At 45.1% G+C, this 13,877-nt stretch overlaps 1 protein-coding gene across 3 annotated transcripts in view; it reads left to right on the top strand.

Moving 5' to 3' along the window:
• Positions 1-12,716, top strand: part of TMEM273 (transmembrane protein 273) — a 37,260-nt gene extending 24,544 nt beyond the window's left edge. For 2 of the 3 annotated variants that reach the window (XM_073353080.1, XM_073353077.1), the window contains 2 exons: positions 7,655-7,681; positions 10,862-12,716. In XM_073353080.1, coding sequence (XP_073209181.1) covers positions 7,655-7,681; positions 10,862-10,880 — 46 coding nt within the window. In that variant the 3' untranslated portion in view covers positions 10,881-12,716. Of the gene's footprint in view, positions 1-3,398; positions 4,354-7,654; positions 7,682-10,861 lie in introns of those variants that run through there. The other variant, XM_073353079.1, reaches the window with a different exon arrangement.
• The last annotated feature ends 1,161 nt before the right edge of the window (positions 12,717-13,877 follow it).

The following is a 13,877-nucleotide window of genomic DNA, read 5'->3' as shown; positions in this document are numbered from 1 at the left end:
AGGTGGACAGAGCAGAGGTCCCCTCTGATGAGCCATAGGCTGCTCTACAGAAGGGGCTTCTCTACAGTTTCTCCCCACCAAGCCTTCTCCCGTTCCGCAGGGCTGAAGGGCTGCTTTTCCCCATCAGAAAGTTTGTGAAATACAAAATGCAAATCCCCTGTGGCCTGCTTAAGCTACAAGGCTCCTCATCTGCCTACCCCATCCCCGCACATTAGCCCCTAAGAAGCACAGGGGGCAGACGAGGGGAAGAGTTGCTGCCCATTGAGCCAGAGCATGAGCGCTTGCACTGCTGCTAATGAGGAAACACGTTCTGTGTCTGACAAACTTCCTTTGCCCTGCGAGAGGGAAGTCCTGCTCTGATGAGCCTGATTCCCTATTCTGAGGAGGAGCGCTGGAGGAATTGGAGGGAGGCCATGCGCGGTGGCATATGTAATTTTCTAATACAGACTCTCTGAACACATATACCAGAAATTAAGTTGAATGCATAATACTCCTTAGCCCAGGCAAGTGCCACATAATACATGTCACCGTGAATAAACATATTTATTAGAAAATTAGAGAACAATCAAAAGGACGCAATATATATAAAAGAAATGTGCAACTGCAGTAAGAAATAACTACCCAACCCATTCACATATACATATTGCAGAAACAAAAATTAAATATCCCTGCTATACAGAGGCCATGTTGCCTAGTGGCTAGAGAACTGGACTGGGACTCAGGAGAGCTGTTCTCACTCTAGCCTGCTGAGTGACCATGGAAAAAAAATCACTGTGCCTCAGTTTCCCGATCTTTAAAACAGGGAAAATACCACTTAGCTTCTTTGTAAAATTCTTTGACATCTACTGATGAAAAGTACTGTATACGAGCTAGGTATTATTATTATTATTATTTATTTATTACCTCGCACACTTTAATGAGGACACCAAGATTTTCACTGACCTGGGAAACGTGAGGGTTTAAACGGAATTACTACAACAATTCATAGTCAAATCTAATTGTTCAGGTTGGCTGGTCGTAGGTTCCTCCAGCACCACCACAGAATGTACTAACTACTCCTGACCTTTTCCTCATGTCACCATTGTGCTGCTGCCACCTTTCTTTCTGCGGATGCTAGTACTGTACTCCTCCAGCTAACCTCTCCCAGATCTTTTCCAACAGCACTATTCAGACTCTATTCCATCGTTGCTGTCAAATGTCTCTCTCTCTCCCTACTTTACCTATTACCTCTTATCTGCTCTGGCTCCACATGAGGGAGGACATGATACCACCTCAAAATATATCAGGCCAGATCCTCAGCTGTGTCAGTCAGTATAGTTCTGTTGGCTTCGCCAGGGAGGATGTGGCCCATCATTACTAAGCATAAGCCCATAGTAAGGGGCAGTGCATAGAGGATCCCTCAGAGGCACTGTGCCTCAGAGATGCACAACACCTTGTGGGGCTCCCTGCTTGTATGGGGGATGGACAGAGTAATTTGTTATACTCCTTTGCAGGATGCAGCATACTTCACTCATGCTGCCAGCCAGTTCCACTGGCTAGAGTGGGTGGGTGGCAGAGCCATGGTTCCTCCTAATCTTTGCCTCTCCTTGTACCTTGGGGGGAGCATCTGGGCTGCCACTCCTCTGCTCCTTTGGCTGCGGGGGTTGCGTTTGTGGCTGGATCTTACACAGCTGCAAAAGTGAGAAGAATCCTTATTCCTTCCTACTGTGCTGCACAGCCACGTAAGGGCTAGTCATGATGTAGCCCTAGATCACTAATCCCGGGATTAGTCCAAACATTTGCTGAGGCAGAAGAAGAAAATACATTTTGTCAAACTGAACAGAACAAGAGGGTCCTGGGTGTAATTGCTCAGAACAGATGTCAGAATATGACAAAACCTTGGATACCACTGATTTCAGCAACACTGCAGGAGCTCTTCACTTCCCTGGAGCTGCCACGGTACAAACATGTCAAATACTTTTCAAGGAACATCCAAACACATGTTCCTAAAAGACACACAAATTAAAAAAAAAAAAATGAAAAATACAATTTCAACTCCCACACCTGAACACGGCTCATTTTCAGCAAGCCACAGATTCATAGCATCATTGATGTTAAGGCCAGAAGGGGTAATCATCTAGTTTGGACTCCTGCATAAGACAGGCCGTAGAACCTTACTCAGTGATTCCTGAATCAAGCACATAACTTCTGGCAGAGCTCATACCTAGCTTAAGAAAAAAGCACTATTGTTTCAGACTGACTCTGAGTAGACTTTTTTTCCTCAGCTAATAAGTGTGTGTATATCCTCCTATACTGTCCTGTATTTCCAGTCAGGACATTTTCATCCTGTACCCTTGTCTCTATCTTGCTCTCGCTCTCTCTTGATGTGCTCATCTGAACAAATTTGTATTAGACATCAGCAAAGCTAAGTTTTCATTTCTTTTAATTAGCACTAATAATTGTCTAGCTTCTTATTCAGCCCAATATGTGCACTTTGCTCTCTCACACTCTTTCAAGTTTTTAACAGCAAGTTGAAAGAGCTAAACAACACACAAGATTGGAGTGATGGCAAGAAAATTGTTACAGTCAAATAACCACTACCGAGAGCAGTGTGGAAGAAACCATCAACCTCCAACCACCAACCCATTTATTAATGCCCCATAAAAAAACAGGTAGCTCAAATGCATTTTGTATCACCAAACATCAAGGAAATCACCAGTTAAGACATTAAGTTGCAGAGCACCTCATTCCACATACTTGATTTGCCAGTCATAATATCCCAAGACACACAGACTCCATCTCCTATTGCAAATGTTTTGTCAAATTGAGAATAACTCATAATGCACACATCCAATTCCTGACAGCCACACTCCTTTCCTAACTTGTAACTCAGATGTCATGCTTTCTCTTGTACAAATATTATACGTATACCACTACTATATCTTTAACTCTGACCACACTAAGGCCACGTCTACAGTACCCGCCGGATTGGTGGGTAGTGATCAATCTATCCGGGATCAATTTATCGCGTCTAGTGTAGACGTGATAAATCGCTCCCCGATCGCTCCGCCATCGACTCCGGAACTCCACCAGGATGAGAGGCGGAAGCGGAGTCGACAGGGGAGTGGCGGCCGTCGATCCTGCGCCGTGACGACGCGAAGTAAGTGATTCTAAGTCGATCTAAGATACGTCAACTTCAGCTATGCTATTCTCATAGCTGAAGTTGCGTATCTTAAATCGATCCCTCCCCCCACGCCTAGTGTAGACCTGGCCTAAGATTAAGTGTGTTGAGAGAGTGCAACACATAGAGTGACCACTGCTGTATTCAGTTAGCCAGCGAGAATAATCCCAACAGGTTTTATTTTACATGGGAAATACATCAATTTGCAACATGTCCCATTCTACATTCAGCTGGTAGATTTTGGTGACATAATCAAAAGAAAGTTGTGTTCGCTTTTTTAAATGACTGTGGTCCTAATCCTGCAAACACTTGCATAACTTTAATTGCATGCTTACAGCTCCATAACTTCAATGGGACTAGCTGTGTAAGTAAATTCAGGCAGGCGCATACCTGTTTGCAAGACCAGGGGCTTTGCTTGTTTTATAGAGTCCATTTCAGAGAAAAAAGGCTACTTTAATTTGATTTAGTTTAATTTAATTTATACCACAGGGCTGGCCAAACTTATTGACCCTCCAAGCTGCATATGACAATCTTCAGAAGTTTGAGAGCTGGGGTCCACCTGCTGGGGCTCAGGACTTCAGCTTCGCGGGAGGCGCCTGCCGGAACTCCAGGCTTCAGGCCCCATGGCGCTTCAGTTACACTAATGTGACTGCATGCAGAGTCCTGAGCATTATTCCCAGATCTGCTCTGGACTTTTGTGACGTGGGGCAAGTCACTTATCATCTCTGTAAAAATGCAAATAATACCTTACAGGTCATTCTGGGCAACTGCGAGGCATAACTATTGTCCATTATCTTTGAAAACTCATGGCGATCCGGGGAAGTCTCGGACGACTGGAAAAAGGCTAATGTAGTGCCCATCTTTAAAAAAGGGAAGAAGGAGGATCCTGGGAACTACAAGCCAGTCAGCCTCACCTCAGTCCCTGGAAAAATCATGGAGCAGGTCCTCAAGGAATCAATTCTGAAGCACGTAGATGAGAGGAAAGTGATCAGGAACAGTCAGCATGGATTCACCAAGGGCAAGTCATGCCTGACTAATCTAATTGCCTTCTATGACGAGATAACTGGTTCTGTGGATGAAGGGAAAGCAGTGGACATGGTGTTCCTTGACTTTAGCAAAGCTTTTGACACTGTCTCCCACAGTATTCTTGTCAGCAAGTTAAAGACATATATGCTGGATGAATGCACTATAAGGTGGGTGGAAAATTGGCTAGATTGTCGGGCTCAACAGATAGTGATCAATGGCTCCATGTCTAGTTGGCAGCCAGTATCAAGCGGAGTACCCCAAGGGTCGGTCCTGGGGCCAGTTTTGTTCAATATCTTCATTAATGATCTGGAGGATGGTGTGGATTGCACTCTCAGCAAGTTTGCAGACGACACTAAACTGGGAGGAGTAGTAGATACGCTGGAGGGTAGGGCTAGGATACAGAGGGACCTAGACAAATTGGAGGATTGGGCCAAAAGAAATCTGATGAGGTTCAACAAGGACAAGTGCAGAGTCCTGCACTTAGGACGGAAGAATCCAATGCACCGCTACACACTAGGGACCGAATGGCTAGGCAGCAGTTCTGCAGAAAAGGACCTAGGGGTTACAGTGGACGAGAAGCTGGATATGAGTCATAGAATCATAGAATATCAGGGTTGGAAGGAACCTCAGGAGGTCATCTAGTCCAACCCCCTGCTCAAAGCAGGACCAATCCCCAATTTTTGCCCCAGTTCCCTAAATGGCCCCCTCAAGGATTGAACTCACAACCCTGGGTTTAGTAGGCCAATGCTCAAACCACTGAGCTATCCCTCCCCCCAACAGAGATGGAAGGGACCTTGGGAGGTCATCTAGTCCAACCCCCTGCTCAAAGCAGGACCAATCCCCAATTTTTACCCCCAATCCCTAAATGGCCCCCTCAAGGATTGAACTCACAACCTTGGATTTAGCAGTCCAATGCTCAAACCACTGAGCTATATGAATGAATAGTGTGCTATATGAATAGTCAACAGTGTGCCCTTGTAGCCAAGAAGGCCAATGGCATTTTGGAATGTATAAGTAGGGGCATTGCCAGCAGATCGAGGGACGTAATTGTTCCCCTCTATTCGACATTGGTGAGGCCTCATCTGGAGTACTGTGTCCAGTTTTGGGCCCCACACTACAAGAAGGATGTGGAAAACTTGGAGAGAGTCCAGCGGAGGGCAACAAAAATGATTAGGGGACTGGAACACATGACTTATGAGGAGAGGCTGAGGGAACTGGGATTGTTTAGTCTACAGAAGAGAAGAATGAGGGGAGATTTGATAGCTGCTTTCAACTACCTGAAAGGTGGTTCCAAAGAGGATGGATCTAGACTATTCTCAGTGGTAGCGGATGACAGGACAAGGAGTAATGGTCTCAAGTTGCAGTGGGGGAGTTTTAGGTTGGATATTAGGAAAAACTTTTTCACTAGGAGAGTGGTGAAACACTGGAATGCATTACCTAGGGAGGTGGTGGAATCTCCTTCCTTAGAAGTTTTTAAGGTCAGGCTTGACAAAGCCCTGGCTGGGATGATTTAATTGGGGATCGGTCCTGCTTTGAGCAGGGGGTTGGACTAGATGACCTCCTGAGGTCTCTTCCAAGCCTGATATTCTATGATTCTATGATTCTATGAACCAATGCTTATAAAGCACTTGGATGAAAGGTGCTATAGCAATGCAAAGCATTATGGGCCATATTCTGCCATCATGCTCAAGTTGAGTAGAACCTTGTTCCGTGAATCTCACTGAAATAGAGGGACTGTTTGTTGAGTAAATACTATAAGTGTGGAGTTTGCAAACAGGGGCAAATGTAGCCTCCCAGTTCAGTGGCTGCACCATCCCCTTCCAGGAGTCCCTGCTTGCTTCCACCCCACTTCTCACCCCCCTACTCTCTCCCACTCCCCAGTGGGCAGCCCTGCCTGTGTGAATGCGCATTCAGGCCTGATTTCTGTGGGTGCACTTGCACCCATGGACCCTGTCTAGAGCAGCCATTGGTTTGCATGTTGAAAAAGGACATGAAGGGCCTGATTCTGTTCTCATTCCAGTCTACAGTGGTGTAACTAGGATGGCCAACACTGTATTTCAGAAATACTGGACAGCTTTCTTAGTACCACCCTGCTCCTCACCCCCCTTGTTGGCTCATGTCTGTTCCACTTCATGGTCCTCGGCACTGAGATGAGTCCTCACTCTGTGCCCTCCCAGAAGCCTTTGCCTCCCCCTCCCAGGTCCCTACTCCGTACCCCACCCCAGTGATGAGCTGCCAGAAGGTGAAGAACCGGTTCCTTCAGTCACTCCGGGTCTTCGGCAGCACATCCTTCAGTCACTCCAGGTCTTTGGCAGCACTGAAGGGCCCGCCGCCAAAGTGCCGCCGAAGACCCGGAGCGACTGAAGGACATGCTGCTGAAGTGCTGTCGAAGGACCGCAGAGCCGCCAGGTGAGTAGAGCTCAGGCGGGACAGACAGGATGGTCCCGCAGGCCGCATGTGGCCTGCGGGCTGGAGTTCGCCGAAACCCTTTAACAACCGGTTCTAAACCGGCTGCAAAATTTAACAACCGATTCGCGCGAACTGGTGCAAACCAACTTCAGCTCACCACTGCCCCTCCCTACTGGTGAACCTCAGATCCATGTCACTTCCCAGGGAGCCAGCAAGATTTCAGGAGTTGAGAGCCCGGGACCAGCACACAGATCAGGGCCCAGGGTACTGCCCTGGCTGTGCTGCCGTCCACGTGAGACTGTGACATGTGTGGTATCGCTGCCAGGGCATGCATGCTTGCAGCTTATGTTCTGGGTTTTTTTCACTGGGACCAGCATTCCCTTAGTGGATCCCAGTGAAAAAATAAATGACACATTTTCACCGCACTCGGCATGGCTGTACAAAAACTGGCCAGGAGGCAATCCTAGTTGAAATATGGGATCAAAGGCAACCCAAACTGATTAAATAACATATTGCCTGTCCCATACTTAAATAAAGGACATCCCTTACAATATGGGCCTACTGGCAACTGTAGGTGTAATTACCTGGCCTCCAGTGGAGTTACTCCCAGTTTACACTTGTGTAAGTGAGAGGAGAATCAAAGTCCTTAAGAAAAAGCTGAGGCCTAATGACTTGTATTGAATTTCTCTGCTCTTGCAAAATCTATGTTTCTGAAAAATAGTTTGGCTAAAAATTTCTTTGAGGGAGGAAAAAAGGCTCATGAAAAGCCAACTACTGAAGAAACATTTCCTGCCTGCCAAGGCTCTGAACAGCTCCTTTTCTGTAGCTGTGTGAAAATGTTTTAGTCTGAAGGAAAAAGACTCTGCAGATCGTTCATTTCCAGGAACTGACACTAGGGGGAGTAAAACAGAATAAAAGGTTGGAGAGAAGTAAAGAAACCATAGAAGAGTTAAAGGAAGAAAAGAATCCGTGTTTTGATGGGTTGATTCTTTGAGTGAGCACTTTTGGATGGCTGCTCCTGTACTCACACTCCCTGTCTCATTCTTTTACACTTTGCAGGTCACACGTGGAATCAGCTGCGATCAGGTATGTTCTACAGAAGGGGCCAGGTGGGAAGAGCTCAGGATCTTCCTCCAGTCTGATGCAGCAGGAATGGGGTGGAGGGTAACACAGAGTCTTTGGTGGCAGCCAGTAACAAAGAGGAATAAATGTGGCCACATACACAACAATGAAGGAGGGCTGTGAGACCCAGGTCCAGCAATTGTAAGCCCAGGTTTACAATGCAGTGTGGACACTCGTGGGGGCTTGGAAATACTGAGGTTTACACAGACCCGGGTTTACAATGGAGTGTAGACATGCCCTTGGCAATCCTGGGCAAATCACTTAACCTTTCTGTGCTTCAGGCTCCCCACCTGTAAAAAAGTAGTAATAATACTTACCTACCTCACAGGAGTATCACGGGGCTATTTGTTTTAATGTTGGTAAAATGCTTTCAGATCCTTGGGTGGAAGGTGATGGGGAAGCCTAAAGTGATTTTATTATGAAGTGCCATTCTCTGATATGTATCAATCAAATGTCAGACCCATAACATGTGTTTGCTAATGTAAATTTCCTCCTGCATAACTCCTTTGCCCAACAATCTTATGTGGATTTTGCATGATCGTTAGGGAAATTAGAATCCGTAAAAGTAAAATACAGAAAGTAAATTTCAGATGCACACACAATCCTGCTTCCCTATGTGTTATGTTACTTAAAGGGAAACTATATCTTTATGCTATAGGCCAGTATTGTGAAATGATTAAGCAGCACAACCAATTTTATAAAATTCAATCAAAATAGCAATGAAAAAGTAGATTGTATCTCTATACCCTTTCCAAAGCCACCCCTTGTGAGTGGGAAAAACTGGAAAAAACCCGGAAAACCCCTCACCTTATCTTCCTTCCAGTCCCTCCCTTCAGATCAACTGTGCCTCCTGCAGAGCACTACCAGTTGAAATGGTTTGCTTACATAGCAAGTTGAGACCCACTGCTTAGGGTAAAATAGCTTGTGCTCCCCTTCCTGCTGTTCTGTTTGTCACATTTACTTCTTGCACTTTGTCATAAACTAGGCCCTGATCCTGCAAACACTTATGCATGAGCTTGACTGCAAGGGCAATTCCATTGAAGTAAATGGCACTGCTCACATGCATAAGTGATTCCAGACTCAACGCCCTACATTGTTAGCTTTCTGTGGCATGACTGTCTTTTACTGTGTCTGTACAGTCAGTGTAATGGGGTCCTGATTCTTGGCTAATGCCCCTAAGAAATACTGTAGTACAAAATTAAAACAAATGTTGCTATCTTTTATTATCAGAATGCATGTTGGAATCCATGTCTTTGCACAGAAATATAAATGTGAAAAACAGAACTATTCCAGGTTTCAGAGTGGTAGCCGTGTTAGTCTGTATCAGCAAAAAGAATGAGGAGTCCTTGCGGCACCTTAGAGACTAACACATTTATTTGGGCATAAGCTTTCGTGGGCTAAAACCCACTTCATCAGATGCATGCAGTGGAAAATACAGTAGGAAGATATATATCCACAGAGAACATGAAAAAATGAGTGTTGCCATACCAACTCTAACGAGACTAATCAATTAAGGTGGGCTATTATCAGCCGGAGGAAAAAAAAAAGTTGTAGTAATAATCAGGATGGCCCATTTCAAACAGTTGACAAGAAGGTGTGAGTAACAGCAGGGGGGAAATTAGCATGGGGAAGTAGTTTAAATGAGCTCCTTAGTCATTTCTGCACCGGACATTATAAATATCTTTTATGTTTGAAAAGCAGAACAGGGTTCCTTGAAGTAATAAAAATAATACATTTATAGCATTTTACATCTTCAAAGCATTCTACAAACATCAGCTATGCCTCAACCCCTGTGAGAAAGGTGGATCAGTATTATCATCTGCAGCTTGCACAAAGAGAAACTGAAGTGAAGCAACTTGATGAAACCACACATCAACTGAGTTTCCCAGCTGGGGTTATGTCACATGATTTCCTGTCTCCCCTGCCAACACTGTGCTCAGTCCTGCAGGCTACTTGCTGCCAGGGACTCTGCATGCTGTTAGTTGACCCCTTCTTGCAGGGATAGATGGCATCTGCAGTCATTTCCACAACTAGATCCACAGGTTGGAAATACATAATTTGTCAATTTGTTAAAACAGGGCAGCTGTAAAGACACAGAGATGTCTTGCCAGACAAGAGTTAACTGTGAGGATCTTTATGACTGTAGAAATGATCAAATAATATTAGAATAATGTAGGGGTTCTCAAACTGGGGGTCTTGAGGTTATTACACAGGGGTCACTGGCTGTCAGCCTCACACATGGCGGGTCTCTGGCTCTAAAGAAAGGGTGCCAAAATAGAAGTTCATCCAAGGTGCAATTTTCTCTAAGACCAGTCCTGAGACTACGACAACATTATAGGACTTACTTCTGGCACCTTAGAGACTAACCAATTTATTTAGTCTCTGAGGTGCCACAAGTACTCCTTTTCTTTTTGCGAATACAGACTAACATGGCTGCTACTCTGAAACCTGTCATTATAGGGCTTGATTGTTCAGCAGCTGAAGAGCTGCATTAAACTGCAGACCAATCAGAATATTAAGAGTGGCCAAAAAAACCCTCATTTATAATTAACAGTCAGACTCACAGGCAAGGGTGGTCCTGGGGGAGGCTTGCAGGGGCTATAGCCACCCCAAAATTTGCCTTAGCTCACCCATAGCCGCCCATCCCAGCACAAAGGGCAAACTTTCCACAGAAGTAAGGATGGCATAGGATGGCATTGCTACCTTTGCAGTTCTCTGCTGCTGCTGGTGGCGGCGCTGCCTTCAGATGTGGGCACCCGGCCAGCAGTCACCACTCTCTGGCCACCCAGCTCTGAAGGCAGTGCCTGCCGCCAACAGCAGCACAGAAGTAAGGGTGGCAATGGCACAATGTGAACAATGATATTGACAAAGTTTCTTCGCCCCCCCCATCCGCCCCCCATATTAAACAGTAACTATTTAACTCAAGAGGCTTGCTGTGTGAAAGTGGTCACGCATACAAAAAGTTTGAGAAACAACTGGCATAATGGATTAGAATGACTTTCCTTCCATTTAAAAAAAATATTTTTTTTATTTACTAAATAACATTTCTCCAGCTCTAACTTTAGTATGTTACCCTAGATCACTGCTGCCAAAGGGAGAGAAATAAAGTCTTGTTTATCTAGGATATTTTTTCTTCTTTTTCAGAGAAGAAGTCGATTTATAAGAACAGCAAAATATAGCTGACCTCCAGCCATTTTGGAATGGGGTACATTCAGACTGGACATTTAACTACTGCTGTACCTGATCTCTGCATCAATTGAAGACCTTCGTCCACGGGGCTGTCTCAGCAGCCCCAAATTCGGTTTTTTGAAAAAGTGAACCAAGTGACTGATTACAGGAAAGGCTTTATAGTGTGCACAACCTAAGGTTATCTCTGCACTCAGAAAACATTGTGCACTCATATTATGTGCCTGAGGGGAATGTATGATGGAAATACACATGAGATGGGCTTTGTTCATTAACAGGTCCTGTTTGGGCTATGATAAGTATATGATTTTTTTTAAATGAATGAAATCAAAGGTGCCCCAAAACTAGAGATGGGTTCAAGCAGCAACATTCATCTACATTGACATTGCAAGCGCCTCAGAGATGGGGCTGAAGGGAGAGAAAATGGCAAGAGGGGTTGCTCAGCCCAGTGCAAATATAGGGGCCATTTGGAAAATGTGGAGTAAGGTTTAGTTTTTGAACACCAGCCCCTTGATGCAAAAGCTACGGGTGTTCTGATTTGGGGCCTCACTTCTGTACCTGAACTAGAAGGTAGAGAAAGGGGATTACTCATGATCTTTCTTTAATATATATTTAGGGCCCTTTGTTTTCATTTTTTATTTTATTTATTTTTTTCCTGGGAATTTATCAGTGTTTATTACCATAACAACAAAAGCAGGTGAAAATCAGTGCAAAAAACTATTATGAATTTTTTTGTGTAAATACCAGGTCTATTTTGGTGGACGGAAAGATGGGGGGGGAGGTATTCAGTAGATTTGAATTCTGTTCATCAGTGTGGTTTGCTGCAGAACTAAAACAGAACTCAAAACACAATGCCACCTCTGAGTTTAAGAAAACAATATATCTCGAATCCCCAATAAAACTTTTCATTTGAATAAACAGTTTACTGTTGTAGACTTAGACCTATTAGCCTATATTTACATTTAATAATTGGGCCACACCATGTGCAGCTTGTACACTCAGCTTCATCCTTTAAGCTGTGAATCTAAACTTTGTGGCTCTGGCTCATCTCTACAGCCACATACATTCTACAATATCATATTTTAATCCTGGGCTTGATTGCTAAATCTGAATTTAGAGCCAGCTTCTGCTCTCAGTTACATCAGTATCAGTCTGGAGTAATTCAGTTGAAATCAGTGGAGTTTCCCCAGTTCTGCACAAGAATTTGTCCTTTTATTCAACAGTGCTTTTAGTGGTGGTAGCCTGAACCCCAAACTGGAAACACTGTGTCTCAATAAGAAGGACTGACCACTTGTTCATGTGTTTGCCAAACCATGGAAACAAAGGCCTCAAATTCAGTAATGAACAGGAGCAGACTCAGTTGATCCTACATGGTTAACCAAGAGCTGAATGAGGGTCTTAATGATCAATGCACATTCATTACTTGGCCATATCATAACTGCACAGCTGTAATGCCAATTTTTTGCACCTGTGAAGAAAAAATATGTTTACTGTGTCTAAAATCATGACAAAACCATTATTTGTTCTATACTCAGCAAACTGGGGAATTCCAGATATGTCAGTGAAACTAGTCACCGTGGATCTCTCTGCTTTGAAATACACCTCATCTTTCATTGCTCAGAATAAGGGGGAAATGCAGTCGAGACAAAGAAAAGAGCTATATTAGAATGATTTGCCTGGATTCCCAAGGTGTCTTTTATCCGATTCAATAGCAAATGTTGCCAATGAACTGCTATGTTAACAGATCACCTAAAGCAATAATGTGATACTTGTAAGTAATTTTGTGGGGGTGGGGGAGAGAATAAACCATTGTGTAGGGTATCTATTGATTGATTTGCTTCCTTTAGCATCATTTTAATTAAGACTTCTGGTTTGGAACAGGAGAGAGGATGTGGTCATGGAGGGAAGCTGTACCTTTATTTATCTTTATGAACAACTCTTTCATTCACACCCTTGCAGAACTGCATAGGAAAATGAGACATTACAGGCAGGCAGTGAATGGGCAGGGTTGGGGAGTCAGGGTTAATAATATGGATCAGGTAAATTTAAAGGGCTGAAGAATAATACTCTGTCCAGGAGAACATGGGCTAGGAATAAAAAATATATTATGGATGGGAGTTTCAAAAGCACTCAGGAGTGGCCTCGCTCTGCTCCCATTGAAATCAATGGCAATGTGAATGTATGATAACTCTCCCCCACTAGCTCTGTCTCATAGATGATGGGCATAATAGGCCAGGGAAGACTAACCCTCCCCTGGCGCAGCTGCTGCTACCGTGCCACTTGATGCCTGGGCCATGGTGGCCCCGCCTGTGCTCCACCTCTTTTCCTTCCTGCTCTGCCCCTTCCTCGAGGCCTCCACCACTACTTGGCAGCTGAGTGCTTCCTCTCCTTCACTCCATCCCCCCTCTCCAGAGGTCCCCACCACTCCACGCATCCTCGTGGGCGGTGGAGACCTCGCTGGGGACGGGGGGGTGCAAGGGATGAGGGACGTGGAGAGCGCATGCAGCAGTGGCCTTGGGAGAAGGGGTGTGTGGAGGAGAGGAGGAATGCAACAAGCAGCAACGGGGGGCGGGGTGAGCGGGGGGGCTGGCGTAGAGTGTGAACGGGGCCCCGGGTGGAAGAGGTGGGAGTCAAGCAAAGAAGAGGTGGGACAGGGAGCTAGCCTACCCCAGCGGAAGCTTCACCCACCGCCCATGCTCTGCCTCTGTGCTATCTACTTAGACTGTAAGCTCTTCAAAGCAAGGCCTGGCTTACTATGGGTCTATAAAGTGCCTAGCATACACTTTAATGCACTATGGTCAACATTTTCAGAAGTGCTCATTAATTCTGTATTCTTCTGGAGGGCTGTGACCAATGATGAGCTGCCAGAAGCTCAAGAACCAGTTCCTTCACTTGCTCCAGGTCTTCGGAAGCACTTCGGTGGCACATCCTTCAGTTCCTCCGGGTCTTCAGCGGCACTGAAGGACCCACAGCC

This window comes from Lepidochelys kempii, chromosome 7 (genome assembly GCF_965140265.1).
Source record: "Lepidochelys kempii isolate rLepKem1 chromosome 7, rLepKem1.hap2, whole genome shotgun sequence".
Lineage (NCBI taxonomy): Eukaryota > Metazoa > Chordata > Testudines > Cheloniidae > Lepidochelys > Lepidochelys kempii.
The sequence above is the reverse complement of the archived record's forward strand: the minus strand, read 5'-3'. Positions and strand labels throughout refer to the sequence as shown.